General features: G+C 37.9%; 1 protein-coding gene across 4 annotated transcripts in view; it reads left to right on the forward strand.

The window, feature by feature from the left end:
* Window positions 1-20,091: 20,091 nt before the first annotated feature.
* ERICH3 (glutamate rich 3) overlaps window positions 20,092-26,980 on the forward strand; it is a 108,774-nt gene continuing 101,885 nt past the window's right edge. For 2 of the 4 annotated variants that reach the window (XM_017531693.2, XM_017531720.2), the window contains exon 1: window positions 20,094-20,637. In XM_017531693.2, the coding sequence (XP_017387182.1) occupies window positions 20,615-20,637 (23 nt within the window). In that variant the 5' untranslated portion in view covers window positions 20,094-20,614. Of the gene's footprint in view, window positions 20,638-26,980 lie in introns of all 4 variants that reach the window. The other 2 variants (XM_017531703.2, XM_017531711.2) reach the window with 2 other exon arrangements.

Genomic DNA, 26,980 nt, shown 5'->3' on the forward strand with positions numbered 1-26,980 from the left:
TATATTTTAGTAACAAGTTCAGACAGTCAAATTTTGATCTAATTTATTATTAAAAACAAAGGTACTAAGACCTGTGTTTCTCTCTTTATGGAAATTCCAATAGCACAATAATTCACACATGTTATTTGTTCAGGCCAGGATGCCTTACTTGCTCTCCCTTCTTTGCCTAACTTCAGTATATTATTTTTGAAGGTCTACCGTAGGTGTTGCTTCTACTAAGAAGGCTTTTCTGACCTCACTAATGATCAGGTGCTTTTTCTCTGTTTCTTTCAGTACCGTAATGATATAGGGTGAGACAGAACTAGGGTATAGTCTCTATTTTTCAGTAGTGTGGCAACCTTGGACTCTAGCAGGATATCCTTGGAAAGTCTCAGGTTTTTTGGTTGTAAATCAGCAATAATAGTTACTTATTTGATTGTTATGAAAGATATATTAAACAAAACTTATTGTGTTTTTGCCTGATGCCTGGCACGTAGAAAAGCTTTGAAAACTCTAACTTTCTTCTATTTAATGTTCAATAAATAAAGGTTGAATGATGAGTGGATTACAATTTTCTGTTGACGTATCTGACTCCCACTGTTCTGTTTATTTATTCAGGAATAGGTCTGCGATCTTTTGTCTCATGTAAGATAGAAAATAGCACTTGCCTCATAGTAAGTGGTTGACAAGTTGTAAAAACTTTTTGCTGTTTTATCTGACTAAATCTTCCATAAATATTATAAGTAAACATTACTCATTTAACAATATTTGTTAAACCCTTACTCTGAACCAGGCATTGTTCTGTAGGCAGGTTATATACTTCAGTGACAAAGTCTCTGTTTTCATGGAATTTGCATTTCAATGGAGAAGGACTGACAATAAGCAGATAGACAGGCAAGTACACTGTCCAGTGACAAGAGGAGCTACGCAGAAACATGAAAGAGAACAAGGGGACAAGACAGTATCAGGAGCAGTTGCTATTTTTATACAGCATCGTCAGGAAAGCATCCCCAAAAAGCTGATGTTTGAACAGAGACCTAAAGGAAATGAGGAAGTCAGGCCTGTGGATAGATAACTGGATACAGAGCTTTCCAGGCAGAAGGAATAGCAAGTGTAAGAAATATGCCCCCATGCCTCCTAAATATATAACAATTTAAAAAAATTTAAAAGAAATCTGGGCTTTCTAGCATTTGCTATACAAGGTGGCAGTCTAAGATGCTTCGGTAGATGCTGAGACCCAGTCAGTGGCAGTCCACTCAAACCACTCACTACTCATCACTGGTAGTCATAGGAGGGTATTCAGGAAATACACAACCTGAGCTGGGTTTTGACAAGACCACTGTGGCTGCTGTATAGGAAACAGACAATGGAAGACCACTTAGAGGCCACTGCAATAATCCGGTGAGAGATGATGGGGCTTCGGGGTAATCTTGCATTTGAATGAAATGTTATAATCTAGACCAACTCAGTCATTAAGCTGATGTCATTCATTCATTCAACAGTTTACGTATCTTATAACATACTGTATCTGTAATTCTTAAGGAGATGTATCTGTGTGGTCTTATTCAAAACTGAGTAAATATTTCTGTAAAACCAATATTGAAATTTGTATGGCTATATGAATTAAAGTTTAATTTTAAACCATCTTTCCAATGATTTTCTACATTGAAAAACTTAAATACACTTAAAATAGTTTTCTTTCATTTTTTAACATCACAAGATAAACTAGTTTATCCCATCTTTTCATCCACTTGGTGGCACGTAAAGCATGTCCAAACTTGTAGGAAGATGAGTCATAGACAATTATCCCTTGTAGGTTTGCTTATAGGACACTTGTACATTTGGCAATATTGCTTATTCACATGACCCTCACAGAAGCTCATTATTTTGTAGATCAAGATGTAATCATTCCTATGAAGAAATATATATTATGTAGTCAAAGCTGGTTCTTATAAGAAATTTATATCATTTTATTTTTTCAATCCTTAAAATTCATTCAGATTGACATAAAATTCCAAAATATGAATAAATGCCACCAGATGGCATTTAAATTAGCCTCTGAAGTGCATGTTGTAGATTTTAAGCAGATAATTAAAAAATAGACTTTATAATAAACATAATTTTTATTTTTTGATCAAATAGTTTTAGAGGTAAAAATAATTCAACTTCCCTGCTTAGTTATTATGGGATATGTTTTCCCAGGTGATGGTTTTAATTACATTAGCTGGCAACATTAATTAACTCTGTGTTTGAATTTTTATTCTTTTGTACCTCTTTTTAATATATTCAACACATATTTTGTTTTTTAAAGGAACACTATAATAGTTATTCCTGTGGAACCATGTAATGTATTGAGTGAAACGATTTTAAAAAATGAATATCTTTGTACATAGTACCCACAGAAGTAAATATATATGTAATATTTATAGTTTTTGGTTGTTAATTCAAGTCTCTTCTTTATTTCTATTTTTCTTCTTTAAGTTTCTGTAAGTTATATTTTCACATACTTGACTGAATGAGTGGTATTATATCATTAGGTGGTATGATATAAATGATGAAAGGCATAAGGTTTGCTTTAAAGCTGCAAGTTGTATGTTTTTATATACAAAAAAATGACCTTAAATAATCTGTTCTCACTATTCAGATGTCACAGATAAAATATGTCTAATAAGAAATTTTTAGTTGTTTATTTCTAGAATACTTCCTCATACTTAGTGGGTTAAAACAGTTGTATATACACACTCACATACATGTGCACACACACATATATACACAGGCATATGTATATATTGTATACCTATATGTGCTACATATATATATATATATATATATATATATATATACACTTTAAATACATACACTTTAATAAATGGGACTATCTTTCCTGGAAGCTGAGGGATTTATATTATTTTTAATATTTTTATCTTAGTGCATACATACAAACAGTAAACATTTGTTAAATAAATGAATATGAGTACATGCCGTTGTCTGATTCTCAATGGGGAAATGTATTCATTTGAGTTACTTTGACAGTGAGGGAAACCACGGCCTCTTTTTCACTATATTTAATTTCTCAATTTATAACTACAGCTAGTCGTTTAAAAATTTTAGGATGGGTGTGGTGGCTCATGCCTGTAATCACAGCACTTTGGGAGGCTGAAGTGGAAGGATCACTTGAGCTCAGGTGTTCAAGGCTGCCAAGAGCCACGATGGCACCACTGTACTCCAGCCTGGGTGACAGAGCAAGACTGTGTCTCTAAGTAAGTAAATACATAAGTAAATATTTTAAACCTTCCTTTGAAAAAACATTTATTACGATCATCCAAATTTCTCAAGGACCTTGAGTGTGTTTTTCATTGGAGCACTTAAGCACTGTTGACACAAATTGGTGTTTCTGTGTCCTTGTCTCCAAATTGCACTTATTAAGCACTGTCTTCAGGTGAGATCAATATTTTTTGAAAGTCTCCAAATTTACTTTATACAATTATGTGCTTGGATTTGCAGAGCAATTATGCTCTCATATGATGTGAAATATTTTAACTCTTTCCTAAGACCACACACAAGGGAAAGAAAGCTATCTACATTAAAAGGCCAGACTCTCTTTTTTTGTCGTTGTTTTTAAGAAAAAGAAGTGCTCCTTTTATTTGTAACCATATAGACATAAAGGATCTTTTCAAAATCCTTCTCCTTTCTCAGAGTGCACACCCAAAACATGCTTTAATATTGGCTGATGCTCTTTCCTAAGAAAAATTTCTACTCAGTACATCTCCGCATTCCCTGCCCTAATTAACCGAGGCCCTGACCTCTCCCGAGCTTTCTCAGCAGGTTCCTGTCTACCTCCCTGACCCTAACTAGTCTCTCCCTTCTTTCACACTGTGGTTAAACTAATTTTTTTAAGGTGAAAATCTGATCACTTTGCTGTCTTGCTTACATCTTCCAGTGGGTCCCTGGGGCCGCCTCCTTCAAGATTTTGGTATCCCCTCCTTTGTGAGGCTGTCCCTGATTCATGAGAGAAAGTCATGTCTGTGGGCCCTGTGCTATCTTATGTGTACCCAACCCGACCTGACAACCTTGACTATAAAAAACAATCTCTCTACAGTTAGGTGCGTAGATAGAGATATTTCTTCCCCAGAAGCCTGTGAGATTCTTGAGTGTAAGGATCAGATCTCCCCCTATCAGTTCGAGTGCCTGTCAGAGCACCTGAGACATACCAGGTATTCACAAAAGATAGGTTTGTAGGAATAAAATCTATCCAAGCAATCCATTGTCTCCATTTGTTTTTGCTGTTGTTGACACAATGCAAAATGGTAAAAAAAAAAAGTTTCTTACCAGCAGGTGTCGCACTAGCTCCATGTTTTCTGCACGATTTTTGGCTTTTCAGCTTTGCTGTAACATATTAATTGGGCTGTTATGGGAAGGAGATGATAATTTAGGCACTGTTTACAGAATAAAGCTGATTTAACCTTCAGTTTCTCTGTGAACATTTTTTTTTTCAAACTTAGTGTTCCAACTGAAATTGCCAAAGTAAAAGGAAGACTTCAAATTTAAAAAACGATTAGAGTGAAATAAAAATTCAAGCTAGGGCATCAAGTTAAAAACACAGGAAAAATGTGAAGCACAAAATCAACACCTCAGAATGGTAATGGCCAATAATAGCTATAGCCACACAACTGTTTCTCTCCATCTCACAAGCGAAAAGCAAATTGTGGTTGGTATTTTAGCAAGAGAGCTCAAAGGAAAAACATGCTCCACAGTGAAATGTGCCTTGTTTTAAGGGTTCTTTAGCTTCGAAGAGCTCAAGATCCTGACAAAAAACTTCAAATCATGAATCATGGACCTATGAACATTAGAAATATAACACTTTTACAAGCTGAGAACCAGGGAAAATGAAGAAACAAACAGAAGAAGAAACACAGAAGATGATAAATCATCTCTGAAGGTATGAAAATGTATAGTGAAGATAGTTCTTTAAATAAGATATACAGTGGTCAGGTACACATTACTGAATACTTACAGCTCAGGGTAGTAAAAGGAAAAGAAAGTCTCGGAATCAGACGATCCAGGTGATGGATTCTAAAATTACTAGTTGTGTGACTTAGGGTTTTATAGACCCGGGCATCTCAAATCATCAGTACTTCCAAACGTAAAATAAAGCCTATTTACAATGGGTGTTGTGAGGGTCAAATAAGATAAGTCATGTAAACATGCTTCATTTTCGTTAAAATGCCATATTTGCATAAGGCAATATTAGAGAAGGATGAAGCCAACACTTATTGAGCATCTATGGTGTGGTGAGTGGAGTGCTGGGTACTTTACATAAAATCACATGCAATTATTTTCCAGTGGGCAAGATTCTCTCCAAAGTTTCCTAGTCCATAAGCTGCAATTACAGCTCTCTCCTCCTCATATCTCCTTTCTGTTATGGCCCTGTCACCATATTCCAATGAATGCCTCTGAAATATGTAAATGATAGGTATTACTGCCAGCCTAAACACTGAAGGGACTCAATGAGGGACGAGCTTTACTAGAAGTGGTCATTTTCAGCTTCCAGAGGCATTGCGGTAGGGGTGAGTTAGAATTAGTGCTTCTAAAGAAGCTCTGGATATATTTGCCAACAAATTCTGAGTGGAAATTTTCTTTTGAAGATGTAAAAGAATTTATCATCAGACCAAGATCACATATACCTTTTTAGACCTTTTCATGTGGATAGAAGAGACTTTTTTAAAAAAATTCAAAGGTTTCTTCTATTGCAGGTTAAAACTAGTTTTGGAAGATGACACTTTGATACAATAGGAATAGCCTTACACCTCATGAGCCCTCAATAAATTTTTTCTTAATAAATTAAGATTAGACCATATACCAAGCAATACTGCAATCTATATTTCTAAGGTTATTATTTTTATTATATGCACAAAAGTGTAAGCTGTTTAGTGGTTTGTAATTTTCATTCCAGAAATAATCAGACTTGAACAGGCAAATATATCATCTTATATGTATATACTTTTGGGTACATTAGAGTCAATAGTGTTATTCTAATGAATGTCACATGGGCTAGGTAAAAAAGAAAAGAAGCCAAAAAAATAGCAAAAGAGAGAAAGGAAACTCTAAGGTTGTGTTCAGTTTAAAGTACAGAAAGTGAATCTAACAGCAGTGAATGCCCTTAATTCCAGGCTAACTTTCTCTCCTTCTATTCATCTTTGGTTTTAAATAAATTATGCTTGAGATATATTTGCTGTTAAAAGAAGCCAAATAGTGCCGGAAATTAAACTGTTCATCCTAAAAAATTTGCAGAGGTTTGAATCAGTATCATAGAAACCCTGTTAGGACATTAGCAATGTGTGCAATAAATTATAACTTCCATAGATTTTCTTGTGCAGCAGTTCTGCAAAACTTCATTATTTCCATGACCGTTGAACTGGAACTATTTCCAGTTACTAAAAAGGCAGGTCGACTATTACGTCAATTGCTGATTAGTAGTTCTATTTCTTGACAAGGTTACCAGCGCTGCCATTAGATGTTTTGCACTGAGTGGAATTAATGTTATTCCTGGAGGTAATGGTAATGAACTAAATTTCCTATCTACAAAGAAGCCTGGAAAGCGGGTCAGACTTGCACTTTGGTCTTTATCTGAAATCAGGTGCCTTATCACCACAAATCCTGTCAAGTTCCCCCAAATAAGCTGGATTTATTAATACGAGTTGTTACTCTTTGTTCCAATAATGAGCTCCACTACTGGTGGTTGCTCAAAGAACCACAGAAAAACAAAGCAGAGGACCTGTCATTAGACAGCAGACTACATAGGCAGCGGGAATTGGATATGGCTTTTAACTCCATGCCATTGATGGTAATTTTTGGTTGCTTGTCTGATTCGCCTGGGGCAACTGAAAACATCACCTTAGTTTTATTCAGGCTAATTGTCAGCCTGTGCAGTGGTGCCAAATTTGAGACATGATTGACAACTAGATATATATCCTCAGCTGTATGAACCTCTGGTTCATAGTCATTAGCACTCCATCACAGGGCCGCTCTGCCCCAAAGACATTAGTAGAGGCCAGCGATCTGCCGAGTCCAAAGAGCTCGGGAGAGGAGAAGCAGCACATTCCCACCCAGGTGTTCACAATTCTTCTTGCATTATTGACCGTCTTGCATAGCAGAAGGCGGATGGTGTAGGGCCTATTGATGACCTTCTTTGACACCCATTTGTGTGCAGAGGCGGCTCAGGCTAGACACCATCTGTTCTGACTTGCTGGCCATATCGTCATGTAGCTGTCTCTTTGTGTTGATGGATTTCTTTGAATAGCTGAGTGAGTTGGGCATTAGTTAAGTCCATAAAAAACAATGTATAAACCCTAAAGTTGCTTATCGCATTTTTTCTGACTCTAGAAAATCCTAAAGACTGTGTCTCTGAGACTTGTCTATAATTTTAAGAAATGCACATGAGAACAAAGAGAAAGAAAGATACGTGGAGATATCACATCCATCACCTTTAAAATCTAAACATATCTCAAACTCTATTCTTTTCCCCTTTGTTCTATTTAAATACATTCCCCACACAGTGAAAGAGGCTTATCCTGTGCCTGTCACTTTTTTTTTTTTTTTTTTTTTTTTTTTTTGGTGCTTCTAGTGCTTGATTGTGTAATCAAAAATATTAAAATAAAATCCATATGAACAAGCTGTTGAAGATTATATCTAAAAACAGGGCTGATGGCCAATGTACTGAGGGTTATCTTTGTCAGGGAAAGACAATTCAAATGATACAGAAAATATGACTTTTTTCCCAGTCTGAGGGAAAAAAAATCATGCAAGGAATTAAAGCTTTCACGGGTGGCTTCTGGTGGTCATCCCTACTTTTTTATTTTGCTGTCCTTCTTTAGGTCTCTGCTTCTTCCTAAGAATTAGTTTCTCTTCAAACTAGTCCTTGAGCATCTTCATTTACCCTTTGGGAAAAATCCACTCTCCACCTACAGGGGCTGATGGTACCAGAGGATCCAGTGGTCTTCCAAAGTCTGAGCTATGGAATAGCTCCAGAGAGCAATGCCTGGGAGTTCAGCGGGACAGTAAAGACTGGCCTCTGGCCCTTCAAGTCCCGCAGAGCAATGTCATGTGGGAGGAGCCACCCTAACTGAGCCTTCTGCAGATCTTCCCAGCAATGTAGTTGTTCTACTTCTCTTTGTCTTCCTTTGCCTGATAGCTACCTGCTGGCACATATGGAGATATACATGTGTGCATGGGCTTCCCACTCATTTTTTTCTGAAGGTCAGGTCTTCCTTTCCAGATTAGAAAGCCTATATTCCTAACTGTTGTCATAAACTGGAAGCCAGTGGGCAGAATTCTAACCATAGATATTATTTGTTTGGCTTCCATAATGTTCTGAAAAATTCACTCAATCTATCTAACTTTTCTTCTTCTTTGGAAAAAGCAGAATCTGTGGCAATCCTAGAAGGCATTTCTAGAAAGCAACATAGCTTCTGAACTCAGAAGCAGCCAACTTTTAGACAGGCCATGCTATAGGACTGCCTGCTGTTCCCCAGTGGCTTAATGTTTTTCTTTCTCCCTTGGGTTTTCGATTCCTGGTTTAAGACCATAAGGAAGAAGAAAACCTTTTCAGATCAGACACCTCTCTCACAGTGGATTTGGCAGAACTCATTAATATACAGAGCAGTATTAGGTTCTTTATTTCTACTTTCACTCCTCTCTCACATTTAATTTTTAGGTCTTCCAGGAATAAAAAATAAAACCAGCCCTTTAATAAAACATAGACTTTCTGTGACTGTTTGCTTAGCTATACAAGATGTGACAGAAACTTTCATATGTGCACATACAAGGGCTGGATCAAGCACTTTCTATAAGGCCTCAACCTCCTTCCGGGAGGAAGGTAATGGGAGTTCCTTCTTCCAGGACTGGTCGAGCTTAGTAGGTTTTAGTACCATCGTACAAACACTTAGTTTCCTAGAAGATGCCTTATAATCCATTTAGTTCAACGTAACTCTATGCAAGGATACCCTACAGAGCATTTGATTCCTCTTCTTGATCACTTCTAGAGATAAAGTGTTTCTCTATCATAAAGATCATCCATCCCATTTTTGGACATGTCCCCTCTAAAATGAGTGTAAAGTATTAAACTGTGCCCTGTGTCATAGGGTTTTTGTGACAAGATTTCTATTTGCTGTTTGGTTCTAGAAAGTTATTTCTTTTGCTGAGCCAAAATTCATCTCATACCTTCTCCTAATTATCTCCCATAGATCGTCTCAGTTTCTTCCTTCTTCTGCATAAAATCCCTTCTAATATTTTACGGCACCATGGTCCTGATCATGTTTAGTTTAGACATCACCAGTTATTTCAATGTCCTCGTATGAAACAGTTTCTAGAGTGATCATCATTTTAATAAATTTATATTTTATATTGCATTTTAAAAGGCAGTTCTTTTGTTTTGGAGCACTGATTGTCATACCTAGCAGTAAATTAAGCATGCTTTTTCTTTTTAACTTCAGGCGAGCTTGTACAGGCAAAGAATAAAGCAATACTGCACAATCAACCGTGGTGGGCATCATTCCCATCACGGTCCATGTAAACAGTATACTCTGTAGTTGTGCGTGCAGTGTGTGGCCTGAGTGACCCTACATGGAAGTCCCTTACATATCCCAGAGAGAAGTGCCAGATACATTTACAGGATAGCCCATTCCCACGGTGTAAGAAAGAAGGCAAGCAGTTCATTGCAAGAAGGAAGAAGTTGGTGGTGTGGATTTCAATGGAGGGAATTATACATGTTTTGAGTTCTACCTGTTCCTACATCTACCTGCCACGCATGAGAGGGAATAGTTTTCCCTCGCCTTAAACCACATGAAGAGGGTTTTCAGAGCACAACTCAGAGAACCTGGCCCTTGCCTCTGAATTTGGAGAATACAGTGAAAAATATGTACTTTGAGATATAAGTCTGTCATATAAGCACAGTATTCCAGACATGATTGGTTTGATGCAAAAAACAATGGAAATTTTATATCTGAGAGCATAAACCAGTATCACATTGATGCTTTTAGTTGCCATGTCACAAAATTGCCTTATATTGAGTTTTGAAGCAACTAAAATATTCAGGTATTTCCAGATGAACTGAAATTTGGTCATATATATTGATACTTTATATGGGCAAATAATTTTTTGAGAGTAAATCTGAAGCAACTTGCTACAGAAGCAGCATCACTAAATGTGGGGATTTACAATGCCTTGATTTGTCTCTTACCTCATTTACTTAGTTGGCCAATCATTGATCTCCCTGAGCCTCATTAGCCTCATCTGTACCATGAGAATAATACCTCCCCCAAGGAATTGTGAAAGTTAAATGAGATGATTTGTGTGGGTGGTTAGTACATTGGAAGCACTAGGTAAGTACAAGTTCCCTTCTGCCTTCTTTGATGACACCTGTGATTTGTGATTTTGCTCATCTCCAACCACCCTGCATAGGACAATGTGACACAGGGACTGGGAGCTATTGCTGTGGAGAAGAAACCACTTAAAAGCATGTGACTTTGGGCAGGTTGCTCCAATTCCCGGCTTCTCAGAATGTTTCTTTGTAAAAAGGGGGAAACAATAGCACTTGACTATAAGATGAGACGTGACACCTGCAGCATTTAGCAGAGAGCCTGACACACATCATATGCTCAGTATTTTTTAAAAATTGTCATTACTATCGCCCCAGTGACCGTGACTACAGTGGAGTTTATTTGCTTTGATGTCAGGGCCCAAAATTGTCCTCCAGAAATCTGACCAAAAGGTGTCTTTGAAACACTGTCTTTGTTTTGTGACAACTGAAGAGGCTTTAATTTAATTAGTCTGGAACTCAATAGCTGATTTCCAGCAGGGGGAGGTAGAAGGAAAGATGGGCACAGAATTCCATTTTGAGAGTCTCATTCATTTTGATCCACATCGTCTACAAAGTCTCTTGCCAATTTCTCTGAGACATTCTCCCCCAAATTCTAGGTGTTCTGTTGTGTTCCCCCTAAATGACAAGGTAACTTTGAGTATGTTACTTTCATTTCACATGTCAGCTCTTCCTTTCACGTAATTGACTTGAAGAGAAGTGGCTTTCCTCCTATTTTCTCTGAATTCACTCTCAAGCTGGTCCTTCTGCTAACACTGCATCCTTTGCCATCCTCCCTTAGTCATCACCTATAATATTTCCTGCCGTGTTGCTATCTTCTGCTCTTGGCCAAAATTTAAGATTTACAATATAGCAGTGTTTAACAACATTTTTATAACGAATAGGCCCTTATGTAAGTTTTTAAAACTACTATGAATGTAGTGTTTTGATAAATACTATTTTTATGCAGGAAAAATAACAAATAATGCCTTCCTATGAGAAAGCCAAATGAGCCACAATGAGATGATCCACTATAATGATTCAAAAAAAGAAAAAAGCAATTTTTTATTTGGCTTGGGCCATCTTGCCCTCTGTAACTGTCATTTCTTCTGGGCTTGTGGAAATCCTGAGAATAGGTGGCAAACCCATATTATTAGCTGAATTAACCCTTAGGTGTTGGGAATGACTGAGCATGACTGTAGCTGGAATCATTAAAACAAAATCATTTAGTGAGAAAGATGCTCTGTCTGTTGAAAAATATACTAATTACAAATTCTATCTTATTTTCTTTTTATTTGTTTTGTCATGTTATGATGTTTGTCTTAATATTGTAAGTTCTCACTTATTTCATGATGGATTAGCTGCATTCTCTTAGGAGAGGTTGAATGGTGAATAAAGCAAGAGCTTTGAATCACAACGATCTGATTCTTCCACCTACAAGATTGTACCTTCATCAATCTGTAAACCTCCCTGAGGCGTGGTTTCATCATCTATAAAAAAGAACAATAACACCTACTTCACAAGATTGGTATGAGGATGAAAGATGATGTATGTACAGGAAAGATAGTGCCTGGCACAGTGCAGATGTCTAATAATGTGTAGTTATTTTCACGAAGATGGGTAAATTACTGTTTTTGAATACTTGCTATATCCCAGCCCCTCCTCATTTTCTGATTAGAAAATAGAGGCTTTGGGAAAGTAGCTTTCTCAAAATACCATAGCTAAGATATGGCTGTGTTCATCACCATCGGCCAGCTTTGCTGGGATAACCGGGAGCCCCCAGATCTGAATGGCTTTAACCAGCAAAGACTAATTTCCCATACATATCATGCCCACCATGGGTTTGTGTGTGGCTCTACACCACATCATCCTCAGTGAGGAGGACAGGCTAAGGGAAGCACCACTATCTGGAATGTTGCTGTTCGCTGGGGCCAAGAAAAGAAAGATGAAGAATTCTGAGGGAGCTCCTAAAAGATTCTACCCAGAAGGGACACGGATCACTTTTCATATTTCATTAGCCAGAACAAGTCACGTGGCCATGCCTAACATCAAACAGGTGGAAACATGCAAGCATTTTCTATAACCCAAAGTGGTAACATCTTTACAGTGATCGAATTCTAATTCAAAAATAGGTCTCTGATTTACATATGGACAAAACAGGGGAGCTGGAACCTCTTACTTTTTCTTAAATCCATTTTTCATAACAATGCATTTTTGGCATATCTGAAGAAATTTCTCAGAATTTACAATATCACCAGCATGACTACTCAAGTCTAAGTGCAAAGGCACAATGCCAAGCAAACTGGAGGGGATTTGTGGGTTTTCTACTTTTTGTGATTATGAATAATGAAACTATGCACCTTCTTTATGGACTTTGCCTGTTTCTTTTTCATTTATTTGCCTTTTTAGTGAGTAAAGTTGTATATTCCCCTCTCAACTTCTTTTCCTGCTTACTAAATATTTCCCCACACCATAGCACACTCCAGTGTTAACCATGTTGCTTTTCCCCTTGGCTTACAGCTTAGGAAATAGCCTTTGTTGCTGTGTATGAGTACAGAACACATCAGAACAATGAGCACCATAAAATTTTGTGCTTCTGTTTCCAATGTTGCAGAACCTTGGCTCATCAGAGCATTTTCTCACGTCCTGTCTGACTGACCAGTTAGCTCAGGGATAAAAGCTCCCTATGGTGACAGGCTTGCACAGGTGCAGAGAATAAACCCTGTAGTCATGATTCTCTCTCCTCAACTAAAAGGTGGATTTTGATGTGGCCTTTAAGTGAGAGAAAAACTTATTGAAAAAGAAGCCCAGAGGAACGAAGAAACCCCACAATTCTGATCTTGGGTCAGCTATGGCGATCGTATTACAAATAGTCAATTTATCAAGGAGTCCTTAGATTTTTATTTTCAAGTGAATCTGCAGAGCCTTAGGAGCATGATTTTGCTGTTTTAATCTTCCTATTTATTAATTTATTTTTACTGCTTTGGGTTTTCCTGCAATTCACCAGTGAATAATCATTCTCTCCAAACTCCCACTCTAGAAATGTGTTTTTCTCTTTGTATTTTCTTTGATGTTTGTTCCACAGCTTCCATTGAGTTATTGTCTTTTATCATAATAAGAAATTCTCATTAGTTCAGAATTTGTGATCACTCCAACAGCAACAAAACCTTTTTTAACCTGTGTGCCCTTAGGGAGAAAGAGTTGGCTAAGCAATTTACTAGTGAAAGCATGCTTGTCTGGAGAATATTTAAGCCTTATGTGAAAAATCCATGAACTCCTTTAAGGGTGCTTATTTCCATGAAACTAATATGGTCATTACTAAAAAGAATCTTTACCTAATCAATGTCTATGTCTTAAAGTCCCATCAGGTGGCATTTCCTTAATCAAGTTTGAGTTACAACATGAATGTGTAAGTAATAAAGTTATGCTCTTATTTTTTCAAAAAAAGATAGTATAGTTCACATGGTTTGTTCTATGAGCTTTATCATCTACCTTCCAAATGAAAAATCCTAGTCTTCTGTTTGAGACCAACAATCTACTTATAACTTAAGTTTAAGAAGCATAATTTCTTGTCTATACAATTTAATTCAAAGGCTCACAGTTCCTCCTGTTCTCCTAGCTGTGGAGAGGAAGAGAATAAAGCAATTCAGCCAGCAATTTATGATGCAGGAATGTTTGAAGACCAGTGCTGCTATGTTTCCATGGAGGAACCAACTCCAATGTCATTTAAACCAAATGAAGCTATAAAAATGTTTTGAAGATGGTTGCTCTTAAGGGTGAGAGGGCATGGAGTATACTACTTACTCTGTTAGAAAACAGATGTGTGGTAATGAATGAAATTCCTTCTTTTCAGTTTTGTTTTTCACCAGCCACATTACTGAGTCATTGTGAGTGATGAGGGTTGGGAGAAGAACAGTTGGCAAAACTGAGAACAGCTTTTATTTGAGATCAGTGACCTTGCAGTTATTACCTCCCCTTTGTGTTTTTATGCCTTCTTACCTCTTGGATGTGGGAAGCAATACAGAAAAGTGTTTAGGGGTGTGGGTTCTAGAAACATAGACAACGGGATTTGAAGTTGTGCTACTTACCAGCTGGTGTTTAACCTATCTGAACCTCAGCTTCCTCATTTGTGAAATAGTGCTAAAAATAAAACTCACTTCACAGACGTGAAGATTCAGAGTACCTGATATATAAGGTCAATGGATATTTTCTGATCTTGGGCCAAGTGGACCCTTAGTTCTGTGAATTGCAAGTATAGTATCTATTTCTAATGGCAAACAGTAGTATCAGCCATTTGTAGCTGCTTCAGAAACACTGGATCAAATAAGCTAACCTAGCCTTCAATTACATCAGACCATTGTGATGGCTCTACTCAGTTCCTCTCCCAAAATTCAACGCCTGTTGTTTAGAATGCATTTTTGGCTAATGGTGGACAATAATAGAAATGCTGAGCTTCTTAATATCTCACAAGTTCACTCATACATGGATGGGGCCAGAGCCAAAGAAATATCCATTTATCACACTTTTTATGTCACATTTTTTCATGTCCTCTCCTCCAAATGGAGAGTCATGGAAAACATGGATTACACTCTTTCTATCACAGTTCAAGAAATACTTGTTAAATACTTTCTATATCATGGTAATTTGATTGATACTGAAGGATAGATCAGGAATTTATGCTAGGGTTGGAGGAGAGGAGGCGTGCACACCAACAGCACAGTATGCGAGTGGGGGCCAGAGTGACGCCCACAATCCACAGTAGAAGAGGAGGCCACCTCGCAGCAGCAGTTTGACACACCTGAGCCCTGTTTGAGTCGCATTTCCTTGATGAAGTTATCTCCTCCTACCATTCCTCTTCTTCCTCTCCTTTCCTTGGTTCCAAATCCCAGCCTCCATGAATATTCAGATTACAGAAGCCAGGACAGTGTCTACAGAGATGGGCTGAGTCTGCCCTCACCTGGAGAGGCTTTGATGGAGAGTCTTGGCATGGGGAAGACTTGCCTCTTTTCCCCAACTTCCATCTCCACAGCCAACTCCTACATATCTTTTAAGCCTCATCTTAAGCCCTGACTCTTCTGTGAGTTCTTCCTGACTTCTCTAGACAAACATTTTGGGGTGGGGTGGAGAATGCATTCATCAGAAATATAATGTAAAAATAAATGTCCCTTATTCTCCTTGGAGCTCTCTTAGTAGCTATTTCTCTCCAATGATCTTTATGTTTCTCTTCTTCTTCTCTTTTGTCTAACATTGACATTCTCTTCCCTCTCCTAGTATAGAAACTCTGGGACAGGACAGTGAGAAATAATCAGGGTCTCAAGGGTAGAAGAAGTAATAATGTGGTTATTGTGAAGTGATGTTTAGCATCAGAGACAGTAGGTACATAGCTGGACCTGTTGTGGGGTGAGGGGCAGGAACATTAGTTAGAAGACACTCCATGTTGTACCTTACACATGTTTGCATCATAGCATTAGGCACTTTGCTTGTCATTCTTTGCATGTCATTTTACCCAATAGACTTCAAATTTGAGAGAAGATAGGAGTTCTGTTCATCTCTGAGACCACAGGCCTAGAAAATGTCACCGATTTCCCGTGGCCACTAAATAAGTCAATTGGCTGTCCCCATTCCAACTCATCAGTTTGCACATTTGATCCAACTGAAAAATAGAGATGGAAGGATCTGGAGACAGCTTGCCTATTCAGGTTGTTCAGAACTGTAAATTGGTGATGTACCCTTGGGTTTGTCACTTTCTTCTTTGAATATGTCTGCTCAGCCTTTCCTGGATCTGATGCCATGCTTCAATAAACAGCTCACTGGAATTAAGCTTATTGTTTTAGTCTGTATGTGCTGCTATAACAAAATACTACAGGCTGGGTCATTTATAAGAATAGAAACTCAGTTCTCACTGTTCTAGAGGCTGGGAGTCAAAGATCAAAGCATTAGAAGGTTTGGTGTCTGGTGAGGGCTGCTTTCTGCTTCCAAGATGGTAGCTGATTATTGTGTCCTCTGGAGAGGGTGAAACTGTCCCAGATGGGAAAATGGACAGAGGCAGTGAATCCATTCTCCCTTTTATAAGGGCCTTAACCCCATTCATGACGTTTTACTCTCGTGTCTTAATCATGTCCTAAAGACTTACCTGTTAATACAATCACATTTGTGATTAAATATCAACACATGAATTTTGGGGGACATTCAGACCACAGAAAACAATTTCAAGGTTTTCTTATTATCAAAGGTTGGAAGTAAAATTTTGTACATCGGCACTCCATTCTTCAGTCTCTCAATGTGATCGTTTTGAGCAACCCAAGCTAACACTGAGGAATGTAAGGTATTAGGAAGCTCTCTTGCAAATTTAACCTTCTGCACAAAAGAGCACGTCCTGATGAAATGCTTACCTTACTCGCCTCCCACTGAGGTCTTATGTAATGATGATAAAGAAGGTAGCCCTGGATCACAGCAAATCATCATGCTTTAAGGTCCTGACACTCTAGGCCTAAGATGGGAGTGGTAGCCTTGAAGATCTCCGAAATGCCTTTGGGATTACATCTGGGGAGAAAGTCTTGATAACATGAACTCTGTCTTTCAGGAGAATAATAAACACATGGGAAAACTTATTTCTCCAATCTATTCATTCATTCCTTCATTTGCCTATTTATTCAGTACCTTCTGTGAGAGGCACAGAGGTGATAGATACTGGGAATATAGTACTAGTCTTTGTTCTTGACGTCTGTGAGGGCAAGTTACATCTCCAGTTGTAGTGATAAGTTAGGCCAGAGGTCAGCAAACTTCTTCTGTAATGGGAAAGATAGCAAGCATTTTAGGTTTCATGGGGCATAAGGTGATTGTTGCAACTACTCTGCCATTGTTACATGAAAGCATAGATTATTTGTAAAAAAAAAAAATGGTCATCGGCATATTCCAATAAAACTTTATTAACAATAAAATGTGAATTTCATATAATTTTCATGTTTCATATAATAATATTATTCTTTTGAATTTTTCCAAGCATTTAAAACTGTAGCAGCCCTTCCAAGTTTACATACTGTACAAAAACAGGCAGTGGATAAGATGTAGTTGGCAAGTATACATTGCCTACCTCTGATCCAAGGCCTGATCACTGCTATGGTTTGAATGTGCCCTCCAAATTTCCTTTGTTGGAAACTTAATCCTGAATTCGTATGTTGATAGTATTTGGAGATGGGGACTTTGGGAGGTAATTAGGATTGGATAAGGTTATTAAAGAGGAACCCCCAATGATGACACTAGTGGCTTTATAAGAAGAGAAGGAGAGACCTGAGCTGACATGTGCTTGCCCTCTCACCATGTGATGCTCTCAGTGATGTTATGATGCAGCAAGAAAGCCCTCTCCAGATGTGGTCTCTTAACTTTGGACTTCACAGCCTCCAGAACTGTAAGAAATAAATTTCATTATAAATTACCTTACCTGTGGTATTCTCTTACAGCAACAGAAAACAAATAAGACAGTTACTGATGTTACTGATAGTTTAGATCTGTGATTCCTAAGTCCAGCTGCTGTCCACCCTAAATGAAGATCCAATCAACACTGTATGTGGAATCCTTACCTCTCCCCGAACCCCGCCCTTCTACTTCTCTCAGTCTCCTGACCCCAACTCTCATTTCACAGGCCTTTCTATAAAGCAGAAATCTTTTTACAAATTTATGACACTTCTGGGGACATCTGGGGACTTTTTTTTTCCTGTGAGAAAATGAAAAGGACTCCAGTGACTATTTGGTCTTGAAACAGTTTAATTTAGTTTTTTTTTTTTTTCTTTATTCCCTTTCCCTATCTCCATTCTAGAAATTAACATAAAAATTCATTCTGGCTAAATTCCCAATACATTTTCACAGTGAGTATTTTCTGAAGTGAGAAGTAGTAGCTTCCTTGCAGTTTTCATCAGAAATGTGAAATTGTGGAGCTCACAGGGGTGGAGAACTCAAACCCCATTTATGAATTAATACATGCTGTTGAGGGTACCTCACTGTCTGCAGAGTGCTGGGGAATCTTTTCTATAGAATCCTGAGTATCTAAATAGCATATCTAAATTTTCTTTCTCATTCTACCAGTGAGAAAGTGCCATTTTCTATTTGCAAAAGTGAATTACTATATAACAACTAGTACCTATATAAAATTACATTATTTACATCATCCTTAGGGATTGCCAGCATCTGGGCAAGTTATAGTGTATCTTTCTAGTTCTTCCTCCTGCTCCTTTCCCCATCCTGATTTTTATCCAGGTGATATCTACTTACAGTGAGCATTAAGGGCAACCTCAAATGGGAACCACTGTTAGTGGGGATAGACATATGGTAGAGGGGTGAAGGGAGATGACCTCTGCCTTAGTCTAGTTCTAGCCATTTGGTTCCCAAAGCAGCCTTGAATCCTTCAGTCTCAGGATCTAAGCAACTGAGCTAGCATCCTATTTTTTTTTTCTTGTAATGGCTCTGGTTACTCAAGTCCAAAACCTCTAATGGTATAGCATATCTGGCTTCTATGGCGATTTATAGGGTCATGGAAAAATAAATCAACTTGTAATTGTTAAAAGCACTTGCAGGCTAAAATCAGAGAGGTCTGGATTTGAACCCTAGCTTTTCCAGTGGGAAGCTATTGTAGATATTAGAAAAAATAATTTCTTTATGTATTAGTTTTGATAGCTATGCAATGGAGAAAAAAACCTATCTCATAAAATGAAGATGAGGATTAAATGAGATAGTAAATGTTCAATAAAAGGCTGAGGAGAGCATTTAGTAACAACTCAGAACAAATGCGACCACTCAAAAGAGTTTTCTTTTTTCCCCCTTCATTTATGCTGCAAATGTTTATTAAACTGTTGCTCCCTTTTAAGAATATAGATAAATAAAATAGATGTACAAAATGAAATGGAGGAGCTTGCATTTGAGTAGAAAAGGCAGCCATCTACTTCAGCAAGGGTGTAAGTATAAAACAGAGGCGTGTCCTGGCTGAGTGGCCCACAGAGGTCAGAGCCATCGGCACACCCGAGGATGTCAAAGAGGAAGTGGATGAATAGAAGTTTTTCAAGTAGTCACGGGTGAAAATATGTTCCCACTAGAGGGATAGTGCAAGAGTTTGGTATTGCTAGAGTTTAAGGTAGTGAGAATGGAGAAACTGGTCACAGAGGCTGGGGCGGGATGCTGGGGCTAGGTGATGTGGAGCCCTGAATGGTGCAGGAAGGAGTTTGATCTCTGTCATACTCAGTGGGCCTTTACCACGTGGGGAAAAGCAGAATGACATTAATCAGGTGATGTTCTTCCCACCTCTGAGTGTGGCTGACCCAGAACAGACACCCTAGAAAGCTCAGTCACCACTGGTGTGTCTAACCCTTCACTTATACATGAGGAACCTGAGGCCAGAGATCCAGTCATTCTGCAAAACACTTGACCAAGCAAGAACAAAACAAGAATAGGTTATCTGAGTCCAGCGCTTAAACTTCCACAGTGAGATCCTCATTTAAATCCAGGCTGCTTCATCTAAGCCCTGCATTCCATGTACTTGATTCCAATACAAATACTATTTCGAGTGCTTTCCCCCACCTTTCGAAAGCCAGCACTGTCAGCTCTGCTTGCTGGAAGTGGGGATCTCAGTTAGGCCAAGTAGGGGTTTTCCGAGGAGGAAATGAGTCGATTGTAATACCTTACAGATGCAGAAACAAATTCAAAACCCAAAACAGATTGAGAGACGTCCTTCTTTTCCTTGAATTTGCACTCGCTGTTTTATCACTGGAAACTACCGCATCACGCAGTAGCTGCTCCCAGTCCTTCCTTCCCCAGGGCCTAGCAGGAAGCACGCCAGCCAAAATGTGTGCTTGTGGCTGTTTATATACGCGCGCGTGTTTGTGTTTTCAGATTACGGGTGCCTGGGGAACTCGCGCCCCAGAGCAACAGAGCAGGGGCTCGCCTGGGTCTCCACCCATATCAGGGCCCAGAAAAAGGGGTAGAAACTGGCATCACTTCCAGCTTTCGCAGGCTCGGTTCCAGCAGCGCCTCCGCTTCTCCAGACCCTGGGCGCTCGCCTCTCTCCTCCCTTAGCAACCGGGAGGCTGTGGATACCGAGGGAGGGTGGGGGCTCGGGAGGCTGCGGGTATCCCGGGCGCCCAGGGGCGGCGGCGGCCCAGCCCAGGTGCCCGCGCACAGGCAACCTCAGTGCGGAGCCACCCCGCGAGCGCGACTGTCGCAGCGCCAGCGTGCACGGGGCCCACGCACCCACCCTCCGCACCTGCCGCGGGGTCCAAAAGGGATCCTGCAAAAATGAGCCATTCTCACCCAGCTGGGTAAGTGACAACTGGAGCTTTTCCACGCTGCGGCAGGTGGCGACTTCAGCCAGCTGCCCCTCCTCCCTCCTGCTGCGGAGGGAAGGGGCGAGAGGGGAGCGAGGGGGAGGGCTGAAGAGAGGAAAAAATATACTAATTCTGGGTTGCAGGGAGGATGGCAGAAATCCCAGGCATCATGTCTCCTCCCTCCCCTTCTTCGTTTATTTCACCCACGTTCGCCCCTTTTGAAATTTTCACCCTGGAAGGATTATAAAATGGATGTGAAAAACGCATACCTCAAGCAAGGACCTTCGCTGGGATCAGGAAGATCCTGTGGTGTGGAATATGTGTGTTTAGATGCAAAAGAAGAGATTACCAAAATATACATTCGTTTGGAGATTTGAGACTGAGAGATGCAGTCTCACCGTAGCTTGCACATAAGTGAAGTGTGAGTTTATTCAGTACTGAAGGAAGTTTTATTGGGAAGAGGGAGTATTATTTCAGGGTTTTTATCTGCCCAATCTCAAAAGGATCATAAGGGTCTTTTAAAAGTATTTTAATCAAGGAAGGTTTTATGGCACAGAAAAAGAGAGGAAGGAGTTGTGTGCCTGTGTATTTACTCATGATCTTCAATTGTTTTAGGTGGGTGAACTCCTTAGAGGACCTATTTTGGCAATATTCAATGTATTCTAGAAAGAACACCATCATTATTGGCTGTTGCCAAAAAAAAAAAAAAAAGGTTTCTTTTTTTTAATTGGAAGGGAGAATATCCAATTTCCTCCTGAATTAAACAATGTAATGCATATTATATGGTTTTTTATTATGATACATCTAGTAAGAAGATAAATATAGTAGCCAATCTTGCAACTAAATTGAAGATACTTTCCTTTTTAATTGCATTTATTGCATATTTTTAGGAGCAGCAAATTAGCAAAGAACAACATATTTGAGATCATTTGGAGTTTGTGATGTTTGAAATACCGCATTAGTCATTGTGTTGGAACTTATACCCAAACTTCAAGATTTTACTTTTTAATGAATTCTCTGAGTGTAATAACATAAATGAGAATGTTAGAAAAAACTAAAGCCATATAAGATGCCATATTGGAAATTAGTTTCAGAACTTTTAGAAAGGTGATATAGCTATGATTAAATGAACTTCTTATTTTGTCTCAAGTTGAATTTAATTTAGGTACCTTAACATTTTGGTGCTAAACTGCTGTGCAATTTTAGTTAACTGTGGGCCACGTAAGATGTAAACAGCATTATTTTTCTGCAGCTGATGTTTGCAGTATGTTTGCATTTGGGAAAATAAATGTGTCAGTCATGGTTGTCTTCCTATGTTTTTCAAGTTTTGGCTAGCTAGAATCTGATTAGACCATTTAATCATCTATTTTAAAATGTGAAAAAAACCTGTAGCTATTTATTAAACTGAGCATGATTAAGATTTCAGAAACTAAAATCAAATTTTTCTGAAGCTCCATTAGTTCCAAGCCTACCGGGAAAAGGGAAAATTTATGATTTAATGAAAGAGTATGTTTCATGGTACTCTTTAGAAAAGATATTAAGATGGCAACAAATACTTCTCACTTAAATGTAAGTTTCTGAAAAGTAGGCACCATATCTTATTAATGCCTCTGCCACCATTATTTAGGACAGTATTCAGAACAAAATAAAACTCAACAAATGTTTATCGAATAAATTATATCACTGGATGGTGAATCCAATCTAGAGGTGAATGTATTCACAACTGAAAACTTTGTTAAAACTAAATATTTATTAAGTGTGTACCATGTGCCAGGCTCTATTCTAATGTTTTACATGAACTATCTTATTAAATCTTCCCATCATGCCGGTTTTTAGTCACCCTCATTTTTACAAATAAGAGATTTGAGAACTGAGAAGTTTCTAGAGGTAGCACTGCTAGGAAGGGTCAGGGCTGGAATACAAAGCCAGACAGCATAGCTTCAGAGCCACTGCTCTTCACCGTCACCATATGTTGCCTCACATAGTCAGCAACTGAAATGTACAGGAGCCTAAATATATAAACATTTTTGTCTGGATTAGACCAACATCTGACAGAGGATGGCCGTATGTAAGCATCTAGTACTTTGATAGCTGATTAGAGGCTAATTTTGTAATAGTGTCTATGTGTACATATTTTTTGGTTTTAATTTATCAAAAGTAAATGAAAACAATAAGCATAAATACAACAAATCTAAATGTCTTAAAATTCACCCAAGAACAAAATTATTTGATTTGCTAAAGTTTTTCCTCAAATAAAAGTAGTGACATTTTCTTGCTTGTGTTACCATTTGGAAATAATAAAAGTTTCAGTAGCAAATAAAAGTTTTCATTAAAGCTGAGAAGGCTTTTCTATCATTACGGAAGCAGTTTGTACTTATTACATTTTAAGGATAAAATGGTAATAAAGTGCAGTTATATACTAAAACAAAAATTTTAAATCCCCAAAATGCCACCAATCAATAAATGATGTCCTGATTCCTTCTCTTAATGCTTCCTTTGATTTCTATTGCTTACTTAACTACAGCATGAAGCACTTGATGTAAAAATTGCAAAGGGCCTGTGCTGGCTTTGTTCAGATAGTTTGGAGTAAATAAAAATGGTTTTTAAAACTTCTGCCAAAGACAATAGAAATTTCGAATCTGAGCTGCATCATAATTTGGTGGAAGTCAACTATAAAGTGCCATTTCCAGCATTGCTATCTCTAATGAAATTGTTTTAGAGTGAAAAATTAGAATTGATTGTCCCTCTAGTTCGCTAAATCTCACCCATGTTGCTATTTGTGTGTGTGTTTGTGGGTTGTGCACAAGTCCTAGAGGTGGAATAGGGATTTTATACCCCTCAGTCATGCATGAGGATAAAATGATATGGCTCTTCTGGCTCCTTCAAAAGATCATCATTGAATTCATGTGAAGTTGGCTTTCTTTGTGAAAGATAGACTTGGTTCTAAGTAGAGATAGTCACACTCCTCTGTAAATTTTTTTTGAGGAAGGAAGAATGAGAAGCATTATAGCTCACCACAAGAAAAAAATGCAGAAGACATAGGTTTTGAAAGACTGTTCAAAGGTTTAGAAGCATTTTTTGTTAGTTTAGACTTTCGTTTATACCTTTTTAATGTAACGAAGTGTTTCTGTAATGACAGAGTACACTGAAGTGTGGTAAAGAAATAATTAATACATCCTTAGGACTGTCTGATAACTCAGTCTTTTTTCATTAAAGGCAGAGTAAAGGTCATTAGGTCAAGTTGTCCATTTTACATAGTATGTGTCTCCAGGAGAAACATCAATGATAAATCCACCACGTTATTTACTACAGGAAGGTCCATTGCATTCTTAAGAAGCAAATGTTTCTTGCCTTCTGAGTTAGCAAACTGGAATGTACTTTGGATAGCTACAGTACCATTCGTTTGTTACCCACTCCCACCACCAAAATTACCTCTTTCACACAGAATTTCAGACTTTAAGTCATTAAATATTTAAATTCAACTTTGGTAGTTTCTATTCATCCTCTTGTTAAATATTAACAAATTAAGGAGTAAATTGATTCTGCTTAAATGAGGTGAATTAAACAGGCTCATTTGTTGTGGCTTCCTCTGTGAAGCATTTCATGTTATAGATTCTGCTCTTTTACAAATATATGTAGATGTCGTTTCTTCTCTTACTCCTTTAACAAACATGTTCACATAAGTAGACGGGAATGGAAAGAGGTTTGTTATGGCAATGTCATTTAATTCTTTGAATTTTTTCAGAGTTATAAGGCTAAAATCACATAGTGATCGCACACACAAAAAATGTTTTTGATGACCTTTCAAATGACAACTTAATTAGGTCCTTCTTCTATTGTACTGAAAGCTAAGGATTGGAAATTACAGTGTTTGACTTGCAATTGGATTTGTTGCCCAGTCATGAAAGCCATTTGTTGTATCAATATCTGTGCAATACTTCAAATTGTCTGTTTCTCAGATGTTTTTCTAAGTTCAAAGCACTTAAATAAGACCACCAGATGAAGAGAGATGTGTCTTTTGGTTGTAAAATATAAAGCTAATTACAAAAAAGTAGGTGGAAATCAACATGACTGGAAGTGCATATTTCAGGAAGATCAATTTTAGGGCATACAAAGCAAACTTGAGCAATAGAAATTGATTCCCTTAAAACAATTGTATTGGTCCATTCTTACACTGCTATAAAGATACTACCTGACACTAGGTAATTTATAAAGAAAAAAATGTAATTGACTTATAGTTCTGCATGGCTGGCGAGGTCTCAGAAAACTTACAATCATGGTGGGAGGCGAAGGGGAAGCAAGGCACGTCTTACATTGCGCAGGAGAGAAAGCAAGTGAAGGGGGAGTGTCACACTATTAAACCATCTGCTCTCTTGAGACCTCCCTCACTATCACAAGAACAGCAGGGGTGAAACTGCTTCTATAATCCAGTCACCTTCTACCAGGTCCCTCCCTCAACATGTGGGGATTAAGATTTGAGATGAGATTTGGGTAGGGACATAGAGCCAGACTATATCAACTATCCTTATCCAAGTTCCCCAAGGAAAGTCTTTGGGTTTCTCTCAGTCTCTGCTGAGAAAAATCTTCTCTAACTAGGAGGACAGGTGGAGACTTGCCCAACTTATTTTTATTATTAATAAATCCATATAAGGTTTTCAGGGAAATGGGAAAATAACTTATCTGACTCAATTCTGAATTTAAAAATCAGCCTCAAATATTCTGAACCTGAAGTAAAGTTTAATTATTTTTGAGATTTTTAATTTCCAGTGATATCCTTTTCAATGAAAACTTTAGCCTCTGAAGGTAGTACTGAAATAATCTTCTAACCTTTACTTATTCATTTTGGTACAGACTAAGAGAAGTTGTGTGCAGACTGAATTATTGGGTTTTCTCCTGCTGTGGCTTACTCACTTCCCCACACAAATAGTTGAGAATAGCGTATGTTATGGAATGGCTCTATAAATGTCAATAAGTTTAAATAAATCTGTCAAATCAGGTGAGGATAAAATTTGTAAAAGAAAAAAAATCTAAGATTAAACATTCATATTAGTTTGTAAGTGTCTTTGTCACCTTTTACTAACTGAAAATCATAAATGATGTATTATGTGTATGATTTGCACAAAAAAAGAGAATAGAGGAAAATCAGCTGAGTCACAAAGTAAAGACCTTGGCATTACACAAAAAAATAGTGAACAGATATATATTATGCTTTCAATTTAAAAAAAATTAAGGTGAATGTATTTATATAGAGTTACCTCATTAATTTTACTTTTTGTTTAAATGACCAGCTGCTGGTTCAGATTATATTGAATAAGAATACTTGTGCAGTGCCCTACTTGTACAATGTCTACATACTCAAGGGAGAATTATTTGAGTATGTAGACACTGCATTTTGATTTTTCCTCAGTTTCTTTGGTTTAGATCCATGGCTCTCAAACTTCAACATATAAAAATTGCTGAATAGTACATTATACACACAAGCATGTGTATTGTACTTCATGTATTAAATAAGTGATTTTCAAGAATAGATTTTTTTTAACCAGGTAGTATATTTGTATATTGTGCTAACTAAAATGTCAACCCAGATGTAAGATAGGATTTACTGTTCCTCTGGGTTCTAGCAGAAGTCATTTGGTTCTTTCACTGGCCAGAAGCTCTAAATCACTCTCTTCTTGCACAAGTCCCAGTAAGGAAACACATCCTTCGCTGACAACATCATTGTTGCAAATTATTGTATCAGGAAATATACTTGGATTAAAGTAATTCACCTGAGAGCTTGCCTTTCTGGATTAATGTTTTTCTGGAGGAAAGAAAAAAGATATGACAAGTTGAATAGTGCAGCTTGAAAACTCTGAGACTCTTTCAGTATTAAAATTAAAATTTCTTTGACAATTGTAAAATCATTGCTTTCGCAGTTAGCCACAAGAAGCATACTTTAAAAGTAAAGAACGCTGAAGAGTGGAGATATATAGATTTTATATAGATCTGGATTCTTTAACAATTTCTTATTCTCTTGCGGGTCTACTCGCTCTCACTCTTTGTCCCCTTGTCTCTTTTGTATGGTTAACTCTTTTCGTCGATGGGCAGATTACTGTGAAGTGCAGTTTCTTCTTCTGACAGTGAAAGCATGGTTTCCCCATGCTCTGGGGACTCTCTTAGAGATCTTCATTATCCTCTTCTCTTTCTTCTGAGCTGTCTACATGCATGTTCTGGGATGTGGAAGGTATCTATGCCCTTTTTTGACAGCCATCAATGATCTTTATGTTTGCCAGCACAGATAATTCAGAATCAAGGTATAGTGTTTTGGGTTTTTATGTACTGTACTTAGAAAAGATGT

The sequence above is a fragment of the Cebus imitator genome, unplaced genomic scaffold (genome assembly GCF_001604975.1).
Source record: "Cebus imitator isolate Cc_AM_T3 unplaced genomic scaffold, Cebus_imitator-1.0 Scaffold3, whole genome shotgun sequence".
In the NCBI taxonomy this organism is placed as follows: Eukaryota; Metazoa; Chordata; class Mammalia; order Primates; family Cebidae; genus Cebus; species Cebus imitator.